The sequence below is a fragment of the Aspergillus caelatus genome, assembly GCF_009193585.1.
Source record: "Aspergillus caelatus strain CBS 763.97 unplaced genomic scaffold BDV27scaffold_35, whole genome shotgun sequence".
Lineage (NCBI taxonomy): Eukaryota > Fungi > Ascomycota > Eurotiomycetes > Eurotiales > Aspergillaceae > Aspergillus > Aspergillus caelatus.
This window is the reverse complement of record NW_022475298.1, coordinates 166,710-194,086: the sequence shown is the minus strand read 5'-3', so window position 1 is coordinate 194,086 and position 27,377 is coordinate 166,710. Positions and strand designations below refer to the sequence as shown.

Sequence of the window (27,377 nt, the reverse complement as noted above, 5' to 3'; positions counted from 1 at the left end):
TTTTTTTGGTGAACTTTTTTTTTCTCTTTTTGAGGGGGGAAAGCTATACCCCGGCGATCTTTGTCCGTCGTGGAGAAGAGAACTCGTATGTCCTGTCGATCGAACTCAGTTCCTTTCCGTCCATGTTCCTCCCTACTTTTCGCAACGCCCTGCTGATTTGCTACCTGACGGTAAAATGAAGGTCCCCCCCTACTCCGTACATGCGAATGTAACAACATTTCAGTGTCAGTCCTTCATTCCAGCCACCGCAGTGATGCGGGGTGGCTGGAAAACACCTTAGCCCTAAACCTGTGGGTTTGTAGATGCAAGAGGGGCTCACACGAGGAACTCCGTGATTACCAGCCGAAATTACTAGAACAAAACTTGCACGGTGAACCGCTCTCAGCGCGCAAGACGACCACGGTTGCCGTAGGCAATGGTCGCAGTTAGCGGGTGGCGGAAAGCAAGAGCTTTCTCCACATCAAAGGGGATTTGGGAGTTGGGAGTCGGGATTGCGGCCAAGTCCAAAGCCACTACAAGACCCTCTTGGCTGTGCTTGGCTGTGGGAAGTGTGGCTGGTGAATCCGCCTCCTAAGTTCCCACTGCAGTAGTGATCCACAACCCAACTAGAGAGTGGGTGGAATGATTGGTGCCTATTGTTCAATTACGATCTGTTGGTCACGGTGATCGGATCCACCGGCGATCCATTTCCTTTCAGTCGGTCAAGAGCGCGGATGTCCTTTGCCAGGTCCAATCCCGTGCGCTCTCAAGATCAGCTCCTTGATATTGGGCAGTCACCATGACGCTGCCTTTGACGTCGGCGGTCGCACCAACTTCCTGTTTTTAATGCAGGGTTAGTAAAGTCACCGTGCAGGGTACATTAGAGACAATGTAATAGATGATGCTAATTCTAGAGTTGAACCACATTTTTTAATATCGTCATCACGCTCTTGCAGAGTGCATGGGACAGTACCTGGTTCAATTTCATTATACGGGAGGGGCTGAAAAAGGACATGAATCAATTGAGACGGGAGTACCTTAACCATAGGTCTGGAAAGTCTTGGATTTTCTAAATCGGCTTTTCGGCCTATACCAGCTCATCTCTTCCTAACCGAAAGCGAGCGATGGGAACTTCAACCACGCTGTTTCCCATTATTTCCATGGATACGATAACAACAAAAGGCCGACAAGAAACAGAGGGGAAAAAAAAAAAGGAAAGAAAAAAAAAAACTAATCTTGAACCCACCCAGACTATCGAGTAACTAACACCGGGTGACCTATGAAAAGAGTGCTTAGGATCGAAGGTGGGCTGAAGTGGATCTGTGGCGGCTGGTTGATACTCTATAGGCCGCGATGGATCGAGCCACCCAGACATTTTACCTTGCAGACTAAGATTAAAATCAGTAAAATCAAATTCGGTGGGCTGGTCAATGACTTCACTTCGCATGGGAATTGGTCCGTGATACTTGCCCTAGCCACGTTGGCTGGAGACCTTGCAAAGCCAACCGCGCAAGTAGCCAGTGACGATCGCATTAGAGAAAGGAAAAGAAAAAAAAAGTAAAAATTCGGAAAAGAAGCAGAAAAAAAAAAAAAAATCTCTTGTTGATCGGGTCCCCGAAAAGCTTGGAGGTAGAATTGAGATTTGCGCGTCGCTTCCTGCCTTTTTAAATCAGCTCCTTCCCCCTCCGATCTCTTGCCATTCTTTTCCTCCCTGCCACATCTTAAAGTGAACATCATCCAGCTTCCTCCCCTCGATCACTCGGCTGACGCCTCATTCCACCTGATCGCCTCTCCCCTGCCTTCTATTTGGTTCACATCCAGCCTCACAGATTCCTCATCATGAAGACCACTGCTCTCTCTCTCGCTCTCCTGGCTGCCACCACCAGCATGGTGAGCGCCGATGTCTCCGTTGGTGAATGCGCTGTATGTGGTTCCTGTCCTTGGCTGTCGGCGAAGAAAACACGACTAACTCCCCTTAGCAAATGTGCATCAGCAACATGAACGCCAAGGCTTCCGAGCTCGGTTGCTCCAGCGGTGACTTGGATTGCCTGTGCAAGAGCGGCAACTACTCCTATGGTGTGCGCGACTGCACTACTGAGGCTTGCCCTGACGAGAATGCTGGTGCCGTCGTGGCTGCCGCTCTTGCTGCCTGCCCTAACGGCTCTTCTGACAGCAGCGCTACTGGCACCAACGGTGGTGGTGCCTCCAAGACTGGTGATTCCGCCTCTGCCACCGGCACTGATGCCTCCAAGACCGGCGACTCCACTGCCACTGCCACTGGCTCTGACGCTTCCAAGACTGGTGACTCGACTGCCACTGGTACCGACGCCTCCAAGACTGGCGACTCCACTGCCACTGCTACTGGTACCGATGCTTCCAAGACTGGCGACTCCACTGCTACTGGCACCGACGCCTCGAAGACCGGTGACTCCACCGCCACTGCTACTGGCACCGACGCTTCCAAGACCGGCGACTCCACTGCCACTGCTACTGGCACTGATGCTTCTAAGACCGGTGACTCGACTGCCACTGGTACCGACGCCTCCAAGACTGGCGAGTCTACCACCGGCTCTACTACCCTGAGCACTTCTGCCAGCAGCACCACCGACGGCTCCAGCTCCTCTGAGACCGGCTCTAACGGCTCCAGCTCCACTGAAGGCTCTAACGGCGGTTCCAACGGTGGCAGCAGCGCAACTGAAACTGCTCCCTCCAGCACCTCTACCGACTCTGCCGCTTCCAAGACTGTCTTGGGTAGCGGTGCCCTGGGTGCTCTTGCCCTCGCCGCTTTCTTCGTTCTCTAAACGCTTTATTAATGACCAACTGCACCCTTGAATGAGCGATGGCGTTCACGATTCCCCGCCTTTCGCCTGATTTATTTTGCATCCTGTACTGTACATGTTTTTGTAACGGATTCTTCGTTTACGACGGTAGATAATTAGTGACTACCCAGCTATAGCTGTGTCATGACGTACTAATTTGAATTGATCCAATAATTACATTTAAACCATCTCTCATGTGTGCATGCCAAGCGTAGCTTAATTCCTCGATTTGTACGGAGTAGCCGAATTGACTTGAAGGCTCGTGATCCTCAAAACTTAGATCGATTAGATCAGGGGCCACTGGTGTTTCAAGAGAAACTATAGGACGCTTGTCTCCTTCTGTACTAAATAGATACCTTAAGTTTCAGGATCCGTTCCAGTGGGAGAGGCGCACGTGCACCCAATGGCAGCCCTCTGCATGTGATCGCTTGGCGGCATGAGGTCAGTTGACAGGAACGATTCCGTATATCATTCATTCTATGCGGTTCAGCTGATAGAAGGAGAGATCCCATAGTGGTCAGTTCGAATAGTATATTGGTTCAATGTGAACTTCCTGTCGTCCGTGGCATACACTTGGCCGCTTTGACAAAGCACATCGGAGCAATGGCAGCCAATGCAAGATGGCTTCAACAATTGGAGTTTGGCGCCCGTTCATCCGGCGCCGTGGCCTGGATGTCACAGGAAGTTCGATATGGGGAAAATGGATGTCAATGCATATAAATATAAGGATATGGACCAATGTTGTAATTCAGATTTAGCGCTACATTTCACACCCACAAGACACAGACTCCGTCGCCTAGACAGACCGGTACCTGGATAACACTCGGGATTGACATCGCAATCATTCGGTGCCGGAAGACCAGTTGACCCGTACCGAGCCGAGGTCCAAGTCACGAGAGCATCCTATTCCGGTAATCGTCGGTCTCCTCCTATTGCTCGGCCTCGGCCGTTCTCCAGCTTTTGGCTTGTTTGGAGCTGTTTGTTCAATTTCCTCTGTTCAGTTTCTTTCTCCCGGTGAGATTGTTTTTGTTGTCTTAATTAATTCGCGCTCTTTAAATTTCACCTCTTCTCTCAATTAATTTCCGGCAACCCCGGCATTCTCTAAAACCTCTACCTTTACACTCTCCCTTTTTCTCCCCACGTCCAGCTTTCCCCGCTCCCGGACCACCCCGCTACGATGTCCTCCGCCTCTGCTTCTACCCCGGAGACAATCCGGGACGACGTCAAGGTCGTAGAGACCAAGGCTGTCAACCAGACTATTGCGCAAATTCGTTCTCTTGCTGCTGGTGCTGCTGGTGGTGTGTGCGCCGTCGTTGTCGGACACCCTTTCGACCTGGTGAAGGTCCGTCTACAGACTGCGGAGAAGGGTGTTTACTCCGGTGCAATTGATGTTGTGAAGAAGACGGTCGCCCGCGAGGGCCTTGTTCGCGTAAGTTGATGCTTCTAATAAAGTCTAAACATCGCGTTAACAGGGTATAGGGAATGTATGCCGGTGTTTCGGCTCCTCTCGTCGGAGTCACCCCCATGTGTAAGTTTCCATGCAGACGAAATATCTCATGTGAAAGATTACTGACTATGAACTAGTTGCTGTCAGCTTTTGGGTATGTTCCAATTGGAATAGACGACCGTTACGCTCATGTAAAATGGACTCTAACTGTTTCCCAGGGTTATGACGTGGGCAAGACGCTCGTTAGCAAATTCTCCGAAGTGCGCGTGGAGAACAACACCCCTCAGTACACCATTGGCCAGATCTCCGCCGCCGGTTTCTTCTCCGCCATCCCCATGACCCTGATCACGGCTCCCTTTGAGCGAGTCAAGGTGCTCTTGCAGATCCAAGGCCAGAACCCGCCTCCCCCGGGACAGAAGCCCAAATACTCCGGTGGATTGGATGTGGTTCGGCAGTTGTACAAGGAGGGTGGCATCCGCAGCGTCTTCCGCGGAAGCGCAATGACGCTGGCTCGTGATGGCCCCGGATCAGCCGCCTACTTCGCTGCCTACGAATATATCAAGCGCTCCCTGACACCCAAGGATGCGAACGGCAACGTCACCGGTCAGCTCTCCATGCCCGCTGTCCTGGCTGCCGGTGGTGCGGCTGGTATTGCCATGTGGATTCCCGTTTTCCCCGTCGACACCATCAAGTCGCGTTTGCAGAGTGCCCCCGGCAAGCCCACAATTGGCGGAACCATCCGCAGCGTCTACGCCAGCGGTGGTTTTAAGGCCTTCTTCCCTGGATTCGGCCCGGCTTTGGCCAGAGCTGTTCCCGCCAACGCCGCTACCTTGTATGTTCTCTTTTCTAATCATAACACACGAGACAAATCGACTAACAATTAGCAGTGCGGGTGTTGAGCTTGCTCACAACTTCATGAAGAAGTTCTTCGACGACGAGTGAACGTGAGTTCATTTGATTTAGCGATATCTGGCAGAAAAAGAAACTGGGTTTTGGTTTTGTAGATTTATTGTTCATTTTTGTCTCAAATTTGGCGTTCCTGTGTCTTTTGTTTTGGTTAGATCTCTGAGCATTTAGCGCGCCTGGATATCCTGTTTCCAGAACTTAGACTTGATGTTTTCCTTGTTGTCTAGATCGGTTTCTAGGAATACCCATGGTTACCGGGTTGGTTTACAGATTCAGTTGCGGTATACTAGAAGAGGACCTTGTAGGTGAACAACCGTATCTCTCTACCCTATGAATGTCTCTCACTCTTGGTCTCAACCGTCTGGAAGCAATGGGCTGAGAAAAGAACTGAGTATAAATTTAACCCTCAATGTCGACCAAGCCCTAGAATACGTCACGGTGTGTCTACATCAAAAGCCAGTCTAGATGTAGAGATGAATAACAACTCATGATTGGCCAGCAAGAGAAAGATATTCACGTGACATGATATCGGCGTTGTTTGCGGGAAACGCCTAGAGCTCAATCGGTCCTCAATCAACAAAACTAACCGCTCGCGCATTCCAAGCAACACACTCCTCACGCTGACCGATACCCACCTCTAGCCAAATACAATACCGTTCGTTCAATTACGCGCGCCATCCAAAATCGACCCAAATCCCCACCAATGCTCTAGCCCACATACATACAACAACCGACCAAAGAACCCCCAAAAATGAACACCGAATTCCAAACCTCCCTCTCCAACCTCGAAAACAAACTCAATGCCTTGATCACCAGCCTCACAACCTCCCCCACGGCAGCCGGCGCCCCAGCAGCAGCAGTCAGCCTGCTAAACGCAGACGACAGCCTCACATCCGCGATCGCAACCCTCCGCAAACACCAAGACAACTACGCTCGGATCCTCCGTCTCCGGACGGAAGCCGCCTCCCTCGAAGAAAAAGTCAAAGATATCGTGAAAACAGTCGTGAACTACGAGCAAGAAATTCGCACGGCCTGCAACTCCGATGAAATAGATAGCGACTCCGATCTTGACGACTCTGATAGTTCGGGCTATGACAGCGATGCTGAGATGCAAGATGCGGGTGATAAACCGCGGAAGTTACGACGGACCAGGGAGGTGGACTATAAGCTCTTGCTTGATTTCGCAAGGCGTATTAGCAAGTACAACCATCAGGCCGCTGCAGATGCGGAGGCCGGGGCGGTAGCAAGGGTTCAGCAGGGGGATCGTGATACGGAGATGACGGGGACTGGGGGGACGGGGACGGGGATGAATGGGATGGAGGATGGAGAGGCAGCGCCGGTGGCGAGTGTTACGAAGGATGCGACGTCTTGGTTGGATGAGTCGGCGAATATGACGCGCCAGGTGTATATGTTGCCTTATCCGATGGAGGATCGCATTCGATTGGGGCTTATGGGGCAGATTCAGTTGGCTGCCGGTGAGGGACGGCCGGATTTTGATCCTGATCAGGAGGTCGAACGGTTGATTCGCGAGGCGGAGGGACTTGGGGCTGCGGATGCGCCGCCGGCTGTCAACGTGGGTGGCGAGGAGACTCGCGCGAGCGAGGCAGCAAAGGCGGCAGCAAAGGCTGGGTCTGCTGCCGCCGGTAGTGGTGGTAGTGGTGGTGGAGTGTCGGCTGCTGCACCGAAGCCAAAGCCGAAAGCTACCCTTGATTTGGATCTGGATGATGATGACGATGAGGATGATTTTTGAGAGTTGGTGCGAATGTGCTTTTCTTATTATCTTGGCGGATCTGATATACGCGCGATTGATACCACGCATTTGGTCACTGCATTGTTTGGAGTATGTTGCTTTTACGTATCACTTGATGACCGAAATAGACATACTATATGACGGATCTAAGTTCAATTTACTCGTGCTAGATGTATTCTCTATGCTACACGCATCACTAGTAAAATCCCATGTATATGAAACCAATATCGTTTCCTATGTGATGCCAACGGCACCTTGGTGTCCAGTAGCAACAAGTTTCCTCAGAAACATACACACACTTTAGCAGTGAAGTTAGAATAGCTAGCAGATATATTGTCCTATTCAAACCAACAATCCACTACAGTATAGCCTCTATCCACGGAGTATACATACATACACGTGCCAACAATTCTGGACACATCTCAAGACTACCTGACAAAACTAAGCTAAACACAGTGTATAGTCCCCGCACACGTCAGATGTGTGCAATATACAAAAAAATATAATATCGGAGTTGTGCGAGTGGAAGCGACCATCGGATCCCAGCGTCTCCCCTCCCGGGTTCGAGCGTCGGGAGAGGCCGATGGTTAATATCCCAAGTGCCGAGTGCCAAGCGGTCGTTCTACATTATCATACTCTTTCTTTGTCACAGTATTTGAATATAGTGCGGGGAGGAAAATCTTATTGATTTGATATGGTGATCCTTCTGAAATTGGTGAACGTTGGCATTGTGTTGGCCATTTTCTCTAACTTTGATGTATGTATATAGAAAGGATTTGTATGCATACTGGTGCTTACTCTGATTAACAAAGAAGATACATATATGAATGTAATTATTATTAGATGTACATGTATTTCGAGTGTAGGGTTTTTGAAACATGGTCTTCAGTGACAGTATAGTGAGTGAGTTTACTCTCTAATGTGAATTCTCGAGTCTTTATACAACAATATACGCTAACTATCTGTCATACAATCTCATCCTGTTCGAAGGAAGGATAAAGCCTAATTAGATATATTTATATCGTCAGATATCTAGCACGAGACAGGACAACGGTTACCTAACATACTTTCTCGCTTTCTATGTATAACAAGTTACGTTTCGATAGACTTATCTAGCTTCAGCCATGGAGACTAGGATAAGCTTGAATACATGTTACTGGCACTTATTCTGTGACGATGAGATTTTCGAAATATGTCTTAGATCGTGTAGCTCTGCACTCCCTATTGGCAATATCAAAATCGATTTCACGACGAGGATGCAAAATCAACTTTATTTCTGATCTCTATAGAATTTTTAATATACCACAGGCGGAAGATATAGCTCTAATAATGTATTTACATGAAGGACTAGCGGAGAGACCAATTCGCAAGAATGCATTTGTGTTTCGCAGCGCTATGGAGGTGTCCCTGGTAGTCAACACAACCATGTTTTCCAGTTCGTGACACTCTTGTGAGTAGCTACATTTTACCTATACTATTAATAAACAGTTAGGCCCAAAGGTTGCGATTGATAAACGGGCATGAATCAGAAGCTCAGCTACGCCATGAGTCATGGTGTGGAGAAAGAGATCGGCGTTATACTCTTCGTGGCGTCGATCTGGTGGCTGTGTTGAAGATATGAAAGATACATCCACAAAAGGCTACCAACACACCCTACCCATAAATATGTATATCATAACGCCACATCGCTTATAATCGTAGCGAATGTCCCTCTCCTAATATCTCCTCATAACCCCGCTCCAATACCACAAACCATCACCAAAATTAAACACCATCAATGAACAATTCAACTGGACCTCCCCAAACCTAAACCAACACCACTTTATCACCTTCGCGAATCTTCTTGCCCTCCGAAATGGTGGACAAATTGAACCAGCCTTCTCACTCCATGATGCTGAAGAGAAAGACGAAAAAGAAGAGGACAGCACCAACACAGCTAAAGACACAGAGAGTATCAACACAAACCAAGCCCAGCAAATCTCAGACTCCGGACATAACAAACTAAAAAGAAAGTTTCTAGATTGTCCGGCAGAGTTAGCTGCTAACAATAAGGGCGCGAGGTTTGTGGCTTGTTCTTCTATGAGAGAGGGGGAGGATGAGGTGACGGTGTGGGTTAGTCGGAATGAAGGGTTGCGGGAGGTTGATTATGCTGTTTTCAGGAGGTTGGGGGGTTTGCTTGGAGGGCTGGGTTCTGGTGATTCTGGTGAGTGTTTGGATGTCTATTTGCTGGGGATGGAGATAGGGTATGGTACTAATATGGTGTAGAAAGTCAATATGCTGAGGAACTGTGGACCGAGATGTTGATATACTATCGTGCTCGGCTTGAGAGCACGTATATTCCGAACTTGAGGTCCAGCTTGAAGGATTGCGAGCATCTTCTTCATGAGGATAGAGATGATGAATTCTCCCCAGTCCGTCAGCGTCTTCAAAACTTTCATCAATTGATCTTCCATAGGAATTTCCCCGGTCAAGCCTTGACAGACAGATATAGCCTCCTCGTCATAAAGCTATACGAGCTACGGATGATGAAACCCGTCCGAGAGCTCCTCCAAACCTCCCCTCATAGCACTCCACGAACGAAGAAACTATGGGAAAGCATCTGCTTCCTCAGCAGATTACGAGCCGCTTTCGAAACATTTAAGGATATCGCGCTCAACCTCCCAAGCTTCAAGAAAGCAACCATAATCTCGGTGCCTCGCGACATCGCTACACAAAAAGCACTCCAAAGCCCCCTCAACCTAAGCCAGGCATTCAATCTCGTTGATGTAACTTTAGACCTATCAACGATTAAGAAGGTAATAGGCCAGAAATGGATCGTCCCCAAAGCAAGAGGCAGCTTCAGGGACTTGCAGAAGCAGAAGCTTAACGTACACTCCGAGGTCCAAATGATCTTTTATCTTAGTAAGGGTGGACAAACGTTCGATGGATTATTTCCATACTTTGGCTGTAGCAAGTACAGGTGTTTCATGTGTTGGCATTTTCTGCAAGCGCATAGTAAGATCAGAACGAGGGGCTGTCATGGTCGGCTGTTTAAGCCATGGTCCGTTCTTGAGGTATCGGGAATGACACTTGGGAGCTCGGAGAAAATATCGAATGCACTTATACAACTACAGAGACGTCTGAAGAAGGAGTTGAAAGCTGAGATCAAGAAAGGGATTCGCCAAGAAAAGACGTCTGTTGTTGGTGGAAGCAGTACTTTCACCAATCATGACCCTAGCAATGCGCGAAGAAAGACTGAGATAGAGCGGATGAGAATGAAGTCTTAGCAGTACCGAGTTGTTGAAGCATTCAAAAGGTAAGAAACCGGGAAATAACGTATTTAGAAATATTATCACGATCGGTTAAGTAATAGGATCACAGGTTGGAAGCGGAAGAGCAAGTATCGGCGCATCAGGGTTCGAGCTCGGATGTTAAGCCAAACGATAGCAGTACTCGACATGGTCATACAAGGTATATTGATGAATGCTATACTTGCTTCCGAGAAACATCACGAAGATGCAGTCTATGTCAGATGGACTTCTACTGCAGCCAATCGTGCGAGGACAAGCGCTCCGGAAGACATCTCTTCACTTGCACGAAACGCCCGTTGACATCCGCGGATTTCCTATACAGAAGCATTGAAGAAAACCTCATTCCTGAAGAGGAGGAAGTTTGCGCAGACTTCGGCTTCGATTATTTCGGGTCATTTGCAGGCAAGAGTAAGCTCTTGGGGCTCTACAAAGGCCTTTGGATAAAGGACGTTCCCGTTGAGGATATTCACAAGTGGCAAGTGGAAGGCACCCTTGTTGCCAACATCAAAAAGTTTTTTACCAAATACCTGAGCGGTTCCGGGGTGCATACTTTCCATGGTTTTTAAAGCATACCCAATGCCTGGATAAGCCAATAACAGCAGAAAAGGCAATGCAGCGAACCGTAGCTACAATCTTGACGAAGCACGGTCATACCTGGACAAGAAAGACCAGGACAAACACTACAAGGAACTCAAACCAGAAGCCAAGAGAGACTGCTTCTATATGTTAGCTCTAACTCTACACATGTCCCATCCCAACCCCAGTGAAACAAATTGGTTCAATTTTGGCTTTTGCACCGGTTACGACGAAGGCGAGGAAGGGGCTCTCAGGGAACTGTACAAAAGACTCCTCATCGGAGACAAACTATTTAATGACGTCCCAGGCCCCATCCCCCGGATGAAAAATATACAAAAAGCCACATTCACGGAGTTCTGGAAAGCCTATGAATCAGGAACAATGATCCAACTGATGGACTTGAAGGGCTTCCGACGCGAACGGCTCCAATTCCCCTTTCTGGAAGAGTTCTTCTCAAGTCCACCCTGTGGGCCGCACCTATCGGTCTGGACGCTGAAGCAGTTCCTGGCTATTGATAACCCTGCTGAGTTCCCGCCTGGTCCTGCGATCAGCGCAGACTACAGATTCATGAACTGTGCGACCTTCACGGAAACGTGCACCTTAATGGAGCTCTACAAGAGACTTCTGCGTAAAGCTAGTCCGCTTGATCTGCATGAGACGTGTGTTGCTGGGAAGTTATTTGAGTTTGCGTCGTGTTATCATAAGATGGATCAGGAGCATAGGAGGCTAATGAAGAACGTTTATCCCTTGCAGATTGGGTGATTTGGGCAGGAAAAACCACCGATTGGGATGAAGTTAGGGCTGCGATAGGTTTGCAGTTGCAACCCCCCTGTGTCAGATCTGGCGACTAGTTTTTGGAACGCTCCACTGGTCGGCACATTAACGATGCATGATTACTCAACTATCCGATTGATTAACTAAGGGGAATTTTCTTGGTCATGAAGCACCAATATCACTATTTTGTAAAAAAAAAAAAAAAAAAAAAAGCCAACTTGGCAACAATCAATTCATAATCATCGTTGTGGACCCCGAAGACAGTTGACATCGGGGAGAAAACCGAGCAGCGCAGCTGACACAACCAACACAAGCGTGAGAACAAAAGTCCACGAATCAAGCTTAAATAATCGCATGGCATGCAAAGAGCTCCAGCCCCACTTCCGATATGTGTCAGATTATTGGAAACTGGCAATAAGCGAAAGGATAAAAATGAAATAAATGGGTGGAAAAGTCCAGGAGATAAATTGGTCCGTCCTCGGAGCTTCTTCGGAAAATTTGTCCTTGGTGCAGGGAATTAAAGAAAGTGATTGCCCCAAAATGTGAGATTAGAACTTAAGTGCGTTCTGTGCCGCGGAAATTTGATACCTCGGACGAGACGTTGTTTCTGGACGTATGACCGCGGTATTTCTGCATATGTTACCTTTGGGTCTCTAGGTTTGATGGGTCAGACAGTTGGGGAAGTCTCGACGACTCAGTTACCACGAAAAGGGTCTGGATTGTCGTCTGGCGTAGGAAAAAGGGGTACTGTTGGGGATGATGTGCAATGGAACGATACTAAATAAGGTCATTAATTGTTCGTATTATAATCTACAGTCGTGATGTTTCAGTCCCACTGAGCCAGACAAAGGCTTCGAAAGGCTTGATGGTAACCGTTGGTTGAAGTAAGGAATGGCTCATTCGGCCAGGGTAACTAGAGAGTGCGACATCTCCGGAGGAGTTAAAGGCTTTCTCTGGGACAGACCAGGCTACTTCGTGCGGGCGAAAGTTGGTGACTATAACAGCTCGACCAGCAGAGGCTGTTCGGGCGTAGACAAATAAGTCTGGATGCTCGGGAGATAGGAGCTCAAACGACCCATATACTAGGATATCGGGGCACGCTTTCCGTAGTCGCAGCACGCTAGCCCAGTAGTGGTACACACTGTCCTTATCGTTGACTTGGTCTAATGCGTTGAGACTCTTGTAGTCATCGTGAACGGGAAGCCAAGGTCGAGCGGACGAGAAGCCAGCGTTGGGAGAATCGTCCCACTGCATGGGCGTCCGTGCATTATCCCTCGACTTTAATCTGTATTCAACGAGACAGGCCTCATGTAGTGGGGTGTTTTGTGGAGCATTGGTGGTGATCCTGACCCTGGTTAGCCCGTGCTCTATGCGAAACGATTACGACCAATGCGCTTACTCATTCCAATGATTTAAGGTTTCAATATCCCTATACTGGTTGACTCCCCAATGTTTGGGCACGTTGGGCATTCCCAGCTCTTGGCCTTGGTAGATGAACAGAGTCCCGCTCTGAAAACCTAGGAAAGTGGCTAACATCTTTGCCGAAGGCACGCGATACTCAGGCTCATCGGAGCCAAATCGCGAGACAATTCGTGGCTGATCGTGGTTTTCGAGGTACAATGTGTTCCAGCCGTTGTTCTCGTGCATGAATGTTTGCCATCGCGACACGATGGTTTTCAGCTCGTGTAGTTCCCATTTTCTAGATGTAAACTTGCCTCCTGGCCCGTGGTCGAGGGAAACCCTGGACTCGATATTAGCTCTTATAAAATATACCTAGACAAAGTAGCGACATACGTCTCAAAGTGAAAGACCATGCTCAATTCATTACGATCGCTCCCGACGCTTCTCAGCATCTCGTTAAGGTCGTAGACTTCCGGCATCTCACCAACTGAGAAAGCATCGTACTGTTTCAGTATCTTACCAATACCTTGAAGGTATTCATGGAGCCTGGGGCCGCATGCGAAATGTTTCGTTCCGTCCTGCCACGGCGAGTCTGGGTTCGTGATCTCGACATTAGGAAAGTTCTGATCCTTGCTGATAAGATTGATCGCATCCATTCGAAAGCCATCGGCTCCCTTATTGAGCCAGTAGCGGATGATGTCGTGCACTGCTGCACGAACGTAGGGGTTCTCCCAGTTCAGATCTGGCTGTTCCTTTGCGAATAAATGCAAGTAGTATTCACCGGACGGTTCATCGTATTCCCAAACACTTCCTGTAGAACGTTAGAATGGGGGATATCAAGACTTGATAAACATTATACACACCCCCAAAATAAGACTTCCAGTTGTTCGGTGGCTGAGGCTTTCCATCTTCTCCATATATCGGCTTCCTCCAGATGTACCAGTCACGGTAGGGGTTAGCCTTTGACGAACGCGCTTCTTGGAACCACCGATGCTAGACACATATTGTTAGTATTCTCTTTGACCGTGATACAGGGGTAGCATACCTGGTCTGAAGTATGGTTTACTACTAAATCCAGCACCAACTTCATTCCCCGCTCGTGGATCGCGGCTGTTAATTGGTCAAGGTCTTCGACTGTCCCATAGGGCCGATAAATATTATAGTAGTCACTGATGTCGTATCCCATATCGACATGGGGAGAACAGAAGATTGGATTGAGCCATATTATGTTGGCCCCGAGACTTTTGATATAATCTAGCTTGGATAGGATACCCTGTAAGTCCCCGATACCGTCTCCATCAGAGTCCTTGAAAGATGCTGGGTAGACTTGGTATACTGTGCTCTCTTTCCACCACTTCTTCACGTTTTTCTGCACCGGGCTGGATGATTCCGAACTGGTGCCAGAGTGAACTGAAGGCATGACCGGTTCAGGAAAGCTCAGAAAAATTGAGCTGAAAGTAACAGACAAAAAAAAAAAAAAAATAGCTGGGATCAAAATATAGGTAGTATTAAAGGGTTTGTACGTTCACATGCTTGTATAAATACGCAGGTGATATAAGACCATGACATTATGGTTATGCGCCTCCTCGCCCCTCCGTGAAACGAGCCGATAATCATCCGTGTTGGTTGCAACCTTTGTTGCATATCCCCCTGTGGTCACGGACATACTCCATAGGTGGATCTACGTCGGCAGATAAAACCCACTAACAACCGAATGACGTGCGGTACAGCCTATTTTACTCGTCCATTGCCCTTCAAATCATTGAGCTTTTTACATAGGGCTAGGTGCGTGCCGATCCACAACCCTGGTGTCAGAATAAGAAGAAGTCTTATAAGCTCCATCCGGTGAGATTTCCGTTGCTGAAAGGGGCATGCTTGTCCGTGCTACTGAGACGTTGGAGACTTTGGAGGCAGTGTGTGTGAAACAGGTTGGTTAGGTTAGTGACGGGTTTTCCTCGGAGAGATGCAAACCTTGGCCCTCGATTCGAGAACCTCTTGGCGCGTCTTTTGCCCCAACGGGAAGCAAACATCGTCAACTCATTCAACTTATACCCCTTCAGGAAGGTAACCGAGTCTATTCATTACTTATCCGATACTACTCAATGCTTGTAGCGTTCACAGGACTCCTTGAAGGGACGTGCATTTGTCTTAGCTTATCAATAGTTGAAACGGCTAAGATCGGGTAACCTAGGCCGTTGCAGTGGAAAAGATAAAAATGTACGGAGTACGAATTACATGCGACGCAAAGCTTACATTATGGCGATGTTGATGACAGGCAACACTCGGCCGAGGGAAAGTATAAGGGTTGGCTTTTACCCACTCCGACAGCTCCTCCTGTAACGATCTCTGAGCGCTTCACCCCTGAGTTGAGTCGGCGCGATAAACAGCAACTACCTACGTAGCGCCAACCCCCCTGGCCAGGTATGTATCCACTGTCGCATCATCCAGATGGTTGGGAAGACAGATCTTATTGGGTAACCGTAGAAAGAGGGGGAAGAGAAGAGAACAGAAGAAAATAAAAATAAAACTAACACTCAGGGGCATGGGCTAAAGATATGCATTGCACGCTCTTTGTTTGGCATTATGACAGGCGACACTATGCAGTGGAGGCTGTCTAGAAACCGTACCTAAAAGAGAGAACGTAGAAAAATGAAAATGGATCCATTCTAGCTGTGGAACCGATTGTCCGATTCTATGCAGGAAAAGACTCTTTCCGTGAAATGAACAGCTGATCATCCATGGTAGCTTGGAAACGAGTAGCTTTGGTATGATGGAAGGACTCCGGAGATATTCAACCACATATCGGAGAAACTTGTCATATATTAGGTGAAATTATAACCAAGTAAAAGTTTAAGATTCAATACTAATCCAACGGGGACCTCAGTTCTCAGACGGGCCGTCCCGATAACAGATCCAGTAGCGTGGGTATACTGCACACTCTTCACTTAAACCCCAAGCCCTAACTCATTATTCCGAAGGGAGCACGCGGAATACTTCAGAGCATAATACCCATGGCATCTTCGCTGCAAGGTTGTGCTGCTAATTCTAAGTGTTTTAAAATGATTATATGACGATCTTTGGGCCAGTGACACTGAGTAGATCGATGGAGAACGCGCTTTGTATGCCAGCTAAGCAGAAGCACAATCATCTAGATCGCTGCCTTGGGGCATAGTCGGTCTGACATGGTTGCAGATGCTCCCCATGATGGCGAGGGAAAATCCGGGCGGAAAAACTTGGGTCTATCTTTGGGCCCATGAAGCTTGCAACTTCTGCACCCGAACGCTCGTCTCCCATCCAAGATCCGCCTCGATTCCAAGTAGTAAATCAACAACTATTTGGCGTTCCTCTGGATTCTCGAAGCATTGTCCAACCGCAAACAAAAGCGGTATCGTATAAACACGTGCGGCACTCCGGGGACGACCGAGTGCAATGCCACAGATTTCCCGACCACGGTATTCGGTCTCTTTCATCAACTCCCGGTACCCTTGTAGGCGGTCAAAGGCAGTGCTGGGCCCGCTGACGGCATCCGGTGGCCTGTTCAGGGATAACGCAAGACGTCCAAAGTGGTACTGCTGCATTGTCGCAGCGCAGGATGTAAGACCGTAAAATATTTCCGGAAAGGGCAAATAAACGATTTCCGGAAGCTTCGATAGGTCTTTGGGATGGTCTAATCGTAGGCATGGGCGGAACGTCTCCGGTAAGCCTTCGAACCAGGACTGAAAATCGAAGCAGAGTTTCAACCAGGTGGACGTAGAAGGGTATGGAGTAAAGGTAGTGGGTGTTGAAGATGGTGTAGGTGGATCACTAGATGAATGACCTGTTAATTGTTCCCATTGTGACTTCTTCGACTCCGCTAGAAAATTGATCACTTTTGCAACAAGCCAAGTCAAGCTGTTCGCTGCAAGATCTTCGGGTGATAACGCCTTATCAATCATATCCTTGGCATCCAATGAGATGTTCCCCGATTCATCAATATAAATGCCGGCGGCTCTCCATAAGGAAAAGTTGTCCTGGTCAAACTGAGTTGGGACTCGATTAATATAAGCACTTAGGTAATCCAACCGAGCAAGATTCCAGAACGCTGCCCTAGCCCCTTGGGGCAGTAAGCATGGAATAGGCGAAGTACCACTGTGCACTTCTAGCAAAGTGTCAAATAATGACTTTATTCCCGAAAGGTGCCTAGAGCGATTATGAGTCGTTAGTTTGCGAGAAACAGGTGGAACGGGGTGTTCACGCACGATTGCCAATTTTCTGCGGGCTCATCCAGAATCTTATACATCGTCATGATAGTCGAGGCTGCGAGGATATTCTCTGCCTTTCTCGAGAAGGTGCTAGCAGCTTCTTCGGCGATAGAACTAGACTGCTGGGGCTGAAGACTCAACCACCGACTGGCGATTTGAATTGCTGATTCTTCTAAAATGGCAGAGCTAGATACGGAAGTGTAAGCTTCAGAGATGGCGGAATTCATGCGCGAAGCGGCAATATAGTAGTAGTTTGTTGCTTTGAGAAACCAGTCCACCTGTGTCGCGTTTGGATAAATTTCCATGGTCGCTGGGCTTGTGAACATTCCACCACTAGCTGGTGATTTTGCGCCTTTCATCCTGCCGAGATGCTTCGCAGCCAGAGCAGCAATCGCAAACTTTAAGAAGGGATCATTGATCGCGCGTATTGGTACGTGAACCTCAAAAAACCGGGTCGAATCTGAGATGTCAAGCCTGTCCATCAATCAGCGCTAGCCACACCGACACTCTTTCAAGGCCTCACGTACCAAGGCCCCAGATTATCCGAAAAATGCCGAACCAGAAACGCTGTTTCATGTTCAGTGCCCGTTTGGAGTTCGGAGAAGATATCCTGAAACTCGTCTCTTTCGCTAGGCTGTGATGGGCTCCCCGAGGCGGTATGAGAAGATGGGGGTCTGGATCGAACGCCATTATAAGCATTACCCAGGACGTGGGGAGATGTAGCATTATTAAAAATCAGCGGACTGTGGCCAGCACTCCTGCTAGAAGTGCTCCGTGACTGGTCCAAGCTAGTAATGTCAACGGACGCGGTGTCTGTCATGGGCTGGTTTGCCATGAAATTAACAGAATTCATTCGTATGGGGGATTTTGTCGCGTTAACCCTTACGCTTTGGGTTGGTGAGTGAGCCCCTGGTTGATTACACTCGCTAGACCTCCAGCTCGCAGAGGGCGGAAGTGCAGAATGAGCTTGACTGGGACCAGCAGTTTGTTGGTCACTATGTTGGTTCAAGCTGGGCAGGCGTTCACCGGTAGTCTGTTGATATGAGACACCGTCCCTGAAACACTGGATGTAAGGGTACGATGCGCCAGCTTACATTTTCTGTGCTTTTGCTTGTATGTGACTTTGTGTGACTTTCTTGGTAGGGCGCGTATCGGCGCCTTACCGAAGCGCCTTGGTCTATGAATTTGCGCGTTTGGACATATCCCGGGCAGTCTACCCCAGCGTTTGTGCAGCGCTGGCATTTCGGACGTGCCTCATCGCACTATAGGGTTTAGAATGCAAGATGGGAAGTCAAGCGATGGTTGGCACGGACCTTGAGATGCCTCTTTTTGCATCGCTCACATGCTTTGTTGGATGGTACCCCAGGCATGGTTTCCACAGTGTAGTGGGGCTTCCAATTGTGGCGAAATAGTATCTACTTTCACCAAAGTCAAGAAGACATGAACTGTCCCTACATGTCGCGACACACCGGAGCTCCTTGAGTGCTATGCGAGCGCTTCATCGGTTTCCAGATAGCCGCAATGGTTTTAGTTTGGACACTATCGCAGGATTGGGGGAAGCTTCTGTCGTCACGGATTCTTGGCAGCGGCCTGGTCACGGGACGGCTGTACCTCGGATGAGATTCGGAGGTCAACCCGACTTCGGAACACGGAACATCCTTTTTCCACCTGCTTCTATTGATCAATACCGAATACGATCTCACCTCTATCGTCCCAATTTTACAAGTACATCCTTCAGATGGTCCTTGTGGATCACTAGCCATGCTGCGGACAAGAGAAAAGCAGTCCAATACTTCCCAAGGGCTTTTGAACCAACCTGGGTCATGGAACAGCCATTTACTCGTTCAGCACACAGCGACATCGCAGTCATTGCGCCCAGTGGGGGGATCTAGTAGCGAATGGTATGGTTCTGGCAGTATCTCCGACGTGGAAAAAGGCTATATATATGATGAATGGATTCGTTAGTTTCTTCTGGATAATCTCCCACATTGCTCGTGTGTTCTAATGCCGCTAGGTGCTGGAAAACCGCACAACTTGGTCTGCTCTAGTTGCCGTAATCCAGGCAACTTGATATTGTGTGAAACTTGCTGCAGGTCTTACCATGCTCCCTGCCTGTCATCGCAAGATAGCTCCATATTGTCTGGGCCGTTCTACTGCCCATCCTGCAAACACAAACGGTGGGATCAGTCACCCCCTCAATTCGACAGGTCCGCAGCTTCCTCAAACGCCTCACGGAGCAGCACTCCCGGTGTAACTGGCTATAGCCGAGTCGCCAGTCCCCATGAATATGCTCGTATAGATGGGCGGCGGCCTCTGGCAGCTCTAGGCTCATTGGCAGGACCCACCCAGGCCCTGCCTATACGATCTTCGCCTGAAGTCGACCGTCAACAGCCATCGGGACATCACGGGAATTTCGCAACTCCGGAAACTGACGTCTTGTCCCGCGCCAGGAACCTTCTTGTTGATTATGGCCAGCTTGATGTTGATAAAGATATAAGGCCCGAACTCTTGCTGAAACTGGCGTCTATGATGTCAGAGCTCGAAGCCCAACCATCACTGCAACAGGAGGTCCAGGAACTGAAGGCAGAAAATATTGCCTTGCGAAACGAGAATGCCAACTTCCGGGCATACTTCACCTCCAGGTTGCCAACCAACGAGCCCATGATAAACTCATCGTCAATTAATACTCCGATCTTGCCAAGGCCGCCGTCAGATACGGACGGGAAGTCTTGGGATAGAATCGTGATGGATCTAATCTAGTCCTGTCCATGTATAACTAACATGCACACACTCCTCATCATTACTGAGCTGGTGATATACCTAAGGGGAAGGCATATTTTTCGCACGTCAACTCGTCCATATTTCTGACGAAATGCTGAGAACATGTGGCTTCAAATCCGTTGATGTCGATTGTGCAAGTGTTGCTGCGAAAGAGTACGATACGGTTGGATGGTTTCGAGATGTTTGAAGCTCCCAAACCTCTAGCCATCTCTTTTCGTGAATGAAGTCACAAGAGGCACAGAGCCAAAGACCCCCACAGGCCAATCCTCCGGAGGCTGTTGCGGCTTGATCTGCACCAATTTGTTTCGTTAGGAAGCACCTCCAGAACATCTACCAAACGGTTGCAGCGTATCACAGCACTTTATCAGCCACCCGATATAGGTGCACTTGCATTAATGAGGTTCTAAAAACGGTAGCTTGGGTTTTTTGAGGGTTACTAAAGAACGGCTCGACTGCCAAAGAAGCAACCAGCATTGATTAGTACGCACGCCATGGTTTAGCACCCTCAAGGTCATACGATCTTGTTTAATATTTGACTAGTCTCTTTCGGTGGGCTTCAATCCAAGGTGGTGCAACGTTTCCTACGAATTGCGGGGTTACGCCGAAGCTATAATGCAGCCGAAGTAAGATCCGAAATGATCGGCATTTACCCGCAGAAACTTGTCTACTTTGGACTCCCTTCTCGTCTTTGGTCATTTTTGTACAGGATTCTCTCTAATAGGCTGTTCTCTCCCTAATCGCAGCGGTAATTTCCGCTATGTCACATCGTTCCACAAAGAGGGGCTGCATTTAATGTCACATCTTGAGATTGCATCCCATAGACAATTGGTCGAAATCACTTTGACATGTCAAATAATTACTGCGGGGGTAATAGGAACCCATATGGCCCCTTTTCAAGGCACGGATTTGGTGGGACATCGGCGGGCATTTAAGGCATGCCATTCCCAATAGTGCAGCCACATTGGAAAGAAGCAAGGGGTGAAATAAAGTTATACCCCTTTTCTAAGGATTTTTTCTTGATATCTTACTGCCTTTTGCCTCTTTGTTTAATCCAGCGTATTTTCGATCTCTGCATGTGCGATCTGATTCTCACAATATGTCAGGCTTCGCATCTCGTAAGCTCCTAGGAGCGATTGCTTTAACGTGCTTATTTCCATGCCGAACTAGTGGACAGGATACAGTTCCAAATGAGTTTGATGTCCTAGACTATGTCGATCCGCTTATTGGAACTTCCAATGGAGGCATGTATCTGTATGACAGCAGTTCTGTACGCTCAGGACTGATTAGGCAATATAGGCCATTCCTTTGCTGGGGCGACACTACCATTCGGTGATTTTTCTCTTACTTAGCGTCTGAAGCCAGCCACTAACAGCTGTAAAGGTATGGCAAAAGCGGTAGCAGACACACAGGGCGAGAATCAAGCTGGCTTTGCATTTGATACCGAAACAGTCACTGGGTTCTCACATACCCACGACTCCGGGACTGGGGGTGTAAGTGATGACTTTAGAAATGTTTCTATGGCAATTCGCAGGGTTTTGACCTGCTCTTAGTCACCATCCATGGGAAACTTTCCTATATTCGCACAGCCTAACTGCCCAGATGATGACCTTAACAAATGTAAATGGCAACAAAACGATCGCGCAGTCGCGTGGGTACGAGACTCTCCCAAGGCCAGGCCAGGCTACTTTAGCATTGCTTTGGAAAACGGCGTACAAGCTGAGATGACGGTGACAAACCACTCAGCATTATACCGATTTACATTTAACAATGTCTCCACAGAGTCCCTTAGTCCAGTGATTCTTGTCGATCTCATGGACCTGCCCCAGTCGCGAAAGGGCGGCACAGCATCAGTTGATTCGTCTGGACGCCTGAGTGGGAACGCCACATTCAATCCGAGTTTCGGTATTGGGTCGTATGAACTTCATTTCTGTGTAGACTTCCAGGGCGGTGATATTCGCGACACAGGGACATGGGTCAAAAATCGAGCTGGTTCCAGTCCGAAGACTGTCACTCTTGTTGAAGACGGGAGCAATACCCCAGCCACTCTCTCGGCTGGTACGTTTACGAGATTCCAGGCATTAAAAGACAATACTATCACTGCGCGTGTTGGTGTCAGCTTTATTAGTGTTGAACAGGCTTGCTCCAACGCAGAGACAGAGCAGCCCGATTTCGATTTCGCTAAAACAGTGTCTGTGGCTGAATCTGTGTGGAGAGATAAACTGAATGTAATAAGCGTCAATACCGAAGGCATCTCGTCCGACTTACAAAAGGTTTTCTGGAGCGGTGCGTATCGAGCGATGATTAGCCCGCAGGATTATACAGGAGAGAATCCTCTTTGGACAAGTGAAGAACCGTATTACGACAGCTTCTATTGGTGAGAGAACCCACAAGAATAGGCTATCGGATTACTGACCAGAAAATTACAGTATATGGGATTCATACCGTGGAGTACACCAATTACTGACTCTGATGGATCCCCTGTCTCAATCCCGAATGATCAGGAGCTTGGTCGACATTTACCGCCATGAAGGTTATTTGCCCGATTGTCGTATGTCTCTTTGCAAGGGGTACACTCAAGGAGGGTCTAATGCAGACGTTCTCATCGCGGATGCATACTTGAAAAATGTCAGTGATGTTGATTGGGACACAGCCTACGAGGCTATTGTAAAAGATGCGGAAGTTGAACCAGCGAACTGGGGTGTCGAAGGGCGCGGTGGCCTTCGGAGCTGGAAGGGACTAGGTTATATCCCCACGGATGATTTCGATCCTGATGGCTCAGGACTACACACGCGCAGTATTTCGAGAACGGTCGAATATGCATACAATGACTTCTGTATCGCAGAAGTGGCTAAGCGAATGGGCCATGAGAGTGACTACGAGAAATACCTCATACGAGCTTCTAACTGGCAGAACATGTTCAAGAATGATCAGAGGTCGACAATCAATGGTGTGGATACAGGCTTCACGGGCTTCCTGCAGCCTCGCTATCTAAATGGAACATGGGGATACCAGGACCCCATCTTCTGCAGCCCACTGATGAACTTTACATCATGCTATCTGAACCCAGATGGGCACGAAACATATGAAGGAAGCTCCTGGCTCTATACGTTGTACGTCATTCACCTTTGGTACCACACTCTACGCTGACATAAACGCGCTTAGTTATGCACCCCAGGATATGAGTCTGCTGATAAAGCGACTGGGCGGCACTCAGCTCTTTACATCTCGACTGAACTACCTACACGATTCGGGCATACTTTATGTTGGAGATGAGCAAGCCTTTCTTACCGTTTTTCAATACCACTATGCTGGTCGCCCGGCACTCTCGGCCGCGCGTTCCCACTTTTACATCCCATCTCAGTTCAACACATCAGTCTCTGGGATCCCTGGAAATGATGACGGTGGAGCAATGGGCTCATTCGCTGTGTTGAGCATGATGGGCCTTTTTCCAGTTCATGGACAAGACGTCTATCTGATCACACCGCCATTCTTCAAAGAGATCAGTATCCGGAACAGCGTCACTGGCGCGGTTGCCACAATTCGGAACCTCAACTTCGATCCGACTTATAAGGCCATCTATATTCAGAGCGCTAAGCGAGATGGTAAGCTGTGGACGCAGAATTGGATTGGTCATGACTTTTTCAATGAGGGTGGTGTGCTTGAGCTCGAGCTAGGTTTGACGGAAAGTGCTTGGGGGACGCAGAATGAGGATCTTCCGCCCAGTATGAGCCACGACTAAACAAAGTGTCAATGGGACCGGTCTGTCTGGATCAATTGACTGGACGTATTTTGAGGCAGTGTACTTACTAAGGTTACGAATGAGTCAGTACGTCGTCTCGATTACTTTACCATACCTTGCTCTACAGCTCCGGGGTCACATGTAAATACATACGCCCTTGCTTAGTCTATAAATCATATTGTAAAATCTACTTTTTCCCAATACTCGATGCCATGCTACAAAGACTCCACATTTCTAGAGGTTGAAGAGTCCCTAAGGGCTTTGTGCATACAGCACTTTGACGAATCCACAACTCAGCCCGATCGAGTATGCCCTCCATACATTCATACAGACATTAGTATACATCTAGCTAACCAACATATAACATACGAGGCATACCGAGGCGCGCTTCATATTCAGCTGGGAAAGCATCGATCTGCATTGACATACACCCGTGTGTCTTTCATGGGTAATACTAGCCAATTGCCAGTAGACCTGCATCTCTACCTTGATCCTTCGCCAACGTGGAACAGAAATATAGGGTATCACTCCAGCATTCATGCAACCGATCATAGTAAAAGGCCCTATCGCGTTCATTTCTTGTCAGAGTGCGTTGTGGTATTTTAGGTGTATCAACTTCTCCACAGAAAGATTAAATCACCTGTGTTACCCCACCCAACTTAATTTAATATCCACCTAAACACTTCGCCCCACTTGATGAATACATGCCCAACGATCTTATCTCCCTCTCAAGTATCCGAACGATTTCAACTCACTCGAAGGAAGAAATCCCCCTAATATCACTCTACTCCTTCATATTTGCGCCTTGACTCTCAACAACTAGCCTGAAAGATGCCTTGGCGCCCAGACAGCCCTATCGAACTTCCCAATGGTCGCTTAGTGTGTGGTCAACATCGGCTCGTCGTCTGTTATATCTGCACTGTCGATTATAGCTTTATGGAAGAAATATTAGCAGAGGATCAAGACTCTGATGATGAAGATGTGATCGATGAGGAGACAAAAATTGACGAGATGCTGCGACTGAGAGTCGGTACAGGACGCGTCATTCCCACAAAATTTCGCCCTCAAAACTCCAAGGATACTCCACAGTCACTTTTCCCACCTGGAACTACCGATGCCTCGCCATGTGTATGCCGGTTCATTCATCGAAACAACGCCAAACAATTGCTTCTCTACACAGACGGTGCATGCTTAGATAATGGTGGAGAGAAACCCAGAGCCGGCTATAGCGTTGTTTTTAAGCCTCCCATAACACCACCTAACGATGCAGGCTACATAGGCTTCCGTCTTGAAAACGAAGGGCCTACTGGTGAAGCGCATCCGCAAACAAGCAACCGAGCAGAGCTACGCGCCGTTATTGCAGCTTTACGATTCCGGTTCTGGACGAGCGAGGGGTTCAACAGTCTTGTTATTGCGACGGATTCGAAGTATGCTGTTAATGGCGCGACAACCTGGGTACGCGGATGGCTAAAAAGAGACTGGAAGACAACCACAGGAGCAGCGGTTAAGAACCGGGACCTTTGGGAGTGTCTACTTGGAGAAATAGAACGATGGGATAGCAATGGCATGCAAGTCAAATTCTGGCATATTCCAAGAGATTGGAATAAGGATGCGGACTCCCATGCTAAACATGCTGCTGCTGAGGATACACGAAGATGCTTCATGGATGTTAAGGGCATGTTTGTCTAAACCCATAAGCTTACAAGGTTAACCATCAGGCCTTGCAATAAGGTGGCACTTAGTGGTTTTTGATCTGTGGGTATGTCAATGCTACTTCATCTATTTTATCGGTTGAGAGACGTCGACTTCCAGTCAATTCAACGCGCATGAAAAACGATCGACTATGAACAGGTTGGCTGGTCAAGGCCATTCTTAGTTTCTGGTTTTCATTCAAGCTCGCTACATTTAGTACCAATAAATTTCATAATATGCGCAGCCGTCGCCACTCCCTTCATTGTAGCTAGGGATATATCCAGTTCTTGATAGCACAGCTCATGGAAAGGCAGCACAGATTTTTCCCCTAGTTTCTAATCCAACCCTAATAACTAGAGGCATTGAAACTGAAATCAAGAACAATACAGTTCAGACGTAGTGGTGTTTGCCAGGCGGGCCAATACGGACGTTGGGGTCGACTTAATTGAACAGAATACAGGGCCTCCAGGCTAGCATATGTGATACCAAAAAAAGTCACCGCGTTTATAAGCTGTAATGGCACCCTAAGCCTTCTATAATGCTGTTTGGATAACGGAAGAATAATGGATTAACAGGTGTCTTTTATGTGTATACCATATCTGTATTGTGAAGTAATAGATAACTAACGTTTTCTAAAAGTGAGAAGGTTGCGAGTCACCTCTGCAATGATATCACATCTCCTATTTCGTCTCTAAATCCTCCAATGTTAGAAATTCTTGTCATTAAGTACATTTATGATAATATGGATACCACATGGCAGTTATCATTTTCAATAGGTGTATACGCAGAGATTCAGACTTCCATTTTATTTGGGACTATATAACCCCCTATCTGAAATCTGCAAAAGATGCCCTGTCATACCAGATTTCAAATTGCCTTAAAGTCAAGACACATAGAAGGAATTCTAGACATCCGCCATAATCATCCACCCCTCTCTTTTACCCCTTTATTCGGCTGAACGATCAAAAGCATGTGCAATCTTTTAACTCTATCGCTGTTGTTCAAAGCACTAGCCATAAATATTAGAGCCCCTAAAGAAGAAAAGAAAAAACCAACCTTTTAATCTTCGATCATTTCGCTAGTTCCCCAAGCTCACCTTCTCACTCCACCTCACAGCTAACCTATCTCGCAGTCCCAATCCCAAGCTCAAAAGTAAGAAAGTTCTCGGCCTCAGTATCCATACCCCGTTGATTGGTTGATTGTTGCATTATACCCGACTTCAGCCGCCTCTTGAGGCTCTTCCTGGGTTGTCAACGACCGAGAGGTCGTGTCCAAGGATTCTATGTACAGGACACGCTTTCCTATATATATTCCAATTAAACCAAATTATCTCCCCCCCCACGGAGACTTCTCTACAGTTATGTTCTATCTCTCTTATAATATCCCGTATAGAGTCTCTCATAGTTCTCTATAATCTTATAGTACGTGTCCCTGTTCCTCTGTGCTCCGGTTCCTCTGTGACCCTCTCACTCATCTCTTATTGATACTTTTTGTTATGGTTAGAGGGTTGTCTAGGTATGGTGGGAATGTAGATGAGGGTTGAAATAACAGCGATTTGACGCTGCTGCTTGGCTAACTCGTTTCCTACACAGCCGGCCTGCCGCAGAGTTCACCCGCTTCGTTGCACGCGTAGAACTATCACGGATCTGGGGCTAACCCCGTTTCCCTCAGATAATTTCCTCGATGGTGAAATAGAACCTTGAGAATATCAGGTCCATATTTTCCCTTATTTCCTGTCGCTATCTTGACCACTTCTTCAGAAACTGGGAGATTCTCCCCTCGGTGTTGAAATAGAATCTCTAGGATTTCAGGTCCATATATTTTATTCCCTGCCGCTGCCCCGACTACCTTTTCAGAAACTGGCAGATTCTTCCCTCGGTGTCGAAATAGAATCTCTAGGATTTGAGGTCTACTCTTCCCTGCCGCTATCTTGACCACTTCTTCAGAGACTGGGAGATTCTCTCGGTGTCGAAATAGAACCT

The 27,377-nt window shown here is 47.9% G+C and overlaps 10 protein-coding genes across 10 annotated transcripts; 7 read left to right on the top strand and 3 right to left on the bottom strand.

Moving 5' to 3' along the window:
- Window positions 1–1,517: 1,517 nt before the first annotated feature.
- On the top strand, window positions 1,518–2,983 carry BDV27DRAFT_123803 (uncharacterized protein). The gene is made up of 2 exons (XM_032065945.1): window positions 1,518–1,902; window positions 1,959–2,983. The coding sequence occupies exons 1-2, from the start codon at window positions 1,819–1,821 to the stop codon at window positions 2,778–2,780; spliced, it is 906 nt and encodes a 301-aa protein (XP_031930594.1). The 5' UTR covers window positions 1,518–1,818; the 3' UTR covers window positions 2,781–2,983.
- Window positions 2,984–3,797: 814 nt separating this feature from the next.
- Window positions 3,798–5,273, top strand: BDV27DRAFT_72102 (carnitine:acyl carnitine antiporter). The gene is made up of 5 exons (XM_032077404.1): window positions 3,798–4,227; window positions 4,278–4,326; window positions 4,383–4,399; window positions 4,464–5,077; window positions 5,133–5,273. Exons 1-5 carry the CDS (start codon window positions 3,976–3,978, stop codon window positions 5,185–5,187), a joined length of 987 nt encoding a protein of 328 aa, XP_031930593.1. The 5' UTR covers window positions 3,798–3,975; the 3' UTR covers window positions 5,188–5,273.
- Window positions 5,274–5,737: 464 nt separating this feature from the next.
- Window positions 5,738–7,059, top strand: BDV27DRAFT_169644 (uncharacterized protein). The gene has a single exon (XM_032075090.1). It carries the CDS (start codon window positions 5,903–5,905, stop codon window positions 6,899–6,901), a length of 999 nt encoding a protein of 332 aa, XP_031930592.1. The 5' UTR covers window positions 5,738–5,902; the 3' UTR covers window positions 6,902–7,059.
- Window positions 7,060–9,963: 2,904 nt separating this feature from the next.
- BDV27DRAFT_142782 (uncharacterized protein) lies at window positions 9,964–11,840 on the top strand (the record flags this gene model as incomplete). The annotated part of the gene is made up of 3 exons (XM_032070004.1): window positions 9,964–10,160; window positions 10,818–11,233; window positions 11,806–11,840. 3 exons carry the CDS (start codon window positions 9,964–9,966, stop codon window positions 11,838–11,840), a joined length of 648 nt encoding a protein of 215 aa, XP_031930591.1.
- Window positions 11,841–12,166: 326 nt separating this feature from the next.
- Window positions 12,167–14,413, bottom strand: BDV27DRAFT_72082 (glycoside hydrolase family 13 protein). Its single transcript, XM_032077403.1, has 5 exons — window positions 13,988–14,413; window positions 13,806–13,935; window positions 13,336–13,753; window positions 12,941–13,282; window positions 12,167–12,886 (listed from the first exon to the last, which is right to left on the bottom strand). Exons 1-5 carry the CDS (start codon window positions 14,360–14,362, stop codon window positions 12,352–12,354), a joined length of 1,800 nt encoding a protein of 599 aa, XP_031930590.1. The 5' UTR covers window positions 14,363–14,413; the 3' UTR covers window positions 12,167–12,351.
- Window positions 14,414–15,643: 1,230 nt separating this feature from the next.
- Window positions 15,644–19,221, bottom strand: BDV27DRAFT_123799 (Zn(II)2Cys6 transcription factor domain-containing protein). Its single transcript, XM_032065944.1, has 6 exons — window positions 19,200–19,221; window positions 18,497–19,145; window positions 18,278–18,445; window positions 17,711–18,216; window positions 17,181–17,657; window positions 15,644–17,121 (listed from the first exon to the last, which is right to left on the bottom strand). Exons 2-6 carry the CDS (start codon window positions 18,551–18,553, stop codon window positions 16,182–16,184), a joined length of 2,148 nt encoding a protein of 715 aa, XP_031930589.1. The 5' UTR covers window positions 18,554–19,145; window positions 19,200–19,221; the 3' UTR covers window positions 15,644–16,181.
- On the top strand, window positions 18,758–19,987 carry BDV27DRAFT_72062 (PHD finger protein). The gene is made up of 2 exons (XM_032077402.1): window positions 18,758–19,143; window positions 19,198–19,987. Exons 1-2 carry the CDS (start codon window positions 18,945–18,947, stop codon window positions 19,941–19,943), a joined length of 945 nt encoding a protein of 314 aa, XP_031930588.1. The 5' UTR covers window positions 18,758–18,944; the 3' UTR covers window positions 19,944–19,987.
- On the bottom strand, window positions 19,987–20,391 carry BDV27DRAFT_72057 (uncharacterized protein). Its single transcript, XM_032077401.1, has one exon. It carries the CDS (start codon window positions 20,292–20,294, stop codon window positions 20,031–20,033), a length of 264 nt encoding a protein of 87 aa, XP_031930587.1. The 5' UTR covers window positions 20,295–20,391; the 3' UTR covers window positions 19,987–20,030.
- Window positions 20,392–21,346: 955 nt separating this feature from the next.
- Window positions 21,347–23,703, top strand: BDV27DRAFT_154940 (glycoside hydrolase family 92 protein; the record flags this gene model as incomplete). The annotated part of the gene is made up of 4 exons (XM_032072057.1): window positions 21,347–21,454; window positions 21,515–22,338; window positions 22,391–23,074; window positions 23,127–23,703. 4 exons carry the CDS (start codon window positions 21,347–21,349, stop codon window positions 23,701–23,703), a joined length of 2,193 nt encoding a protein of 730 aa, XP_031930586.1.
- Window positions 23,704–24,419: 716 nt separating this feature from the next.
- Window positions 24,420–25,638, top strand: BDV27DRAFT_123793 (ribonuclease H-like domain-containing protein). The gene has a single exon (XM_032065943.1). The coding sequence runs from the start codon at window positions 24,535–24,537 to the stop codon at window positions 25,390–25,392; it is 858 nt and encodes a 285-aa protein (XP_031930585.1). The 5' UTR covers window positions 24,420–24,534; the 3' UTR covers window positions 25,393–25,638.
- Window positions 25,639–27,377: the final 1,739 nt, after the last annotated feature.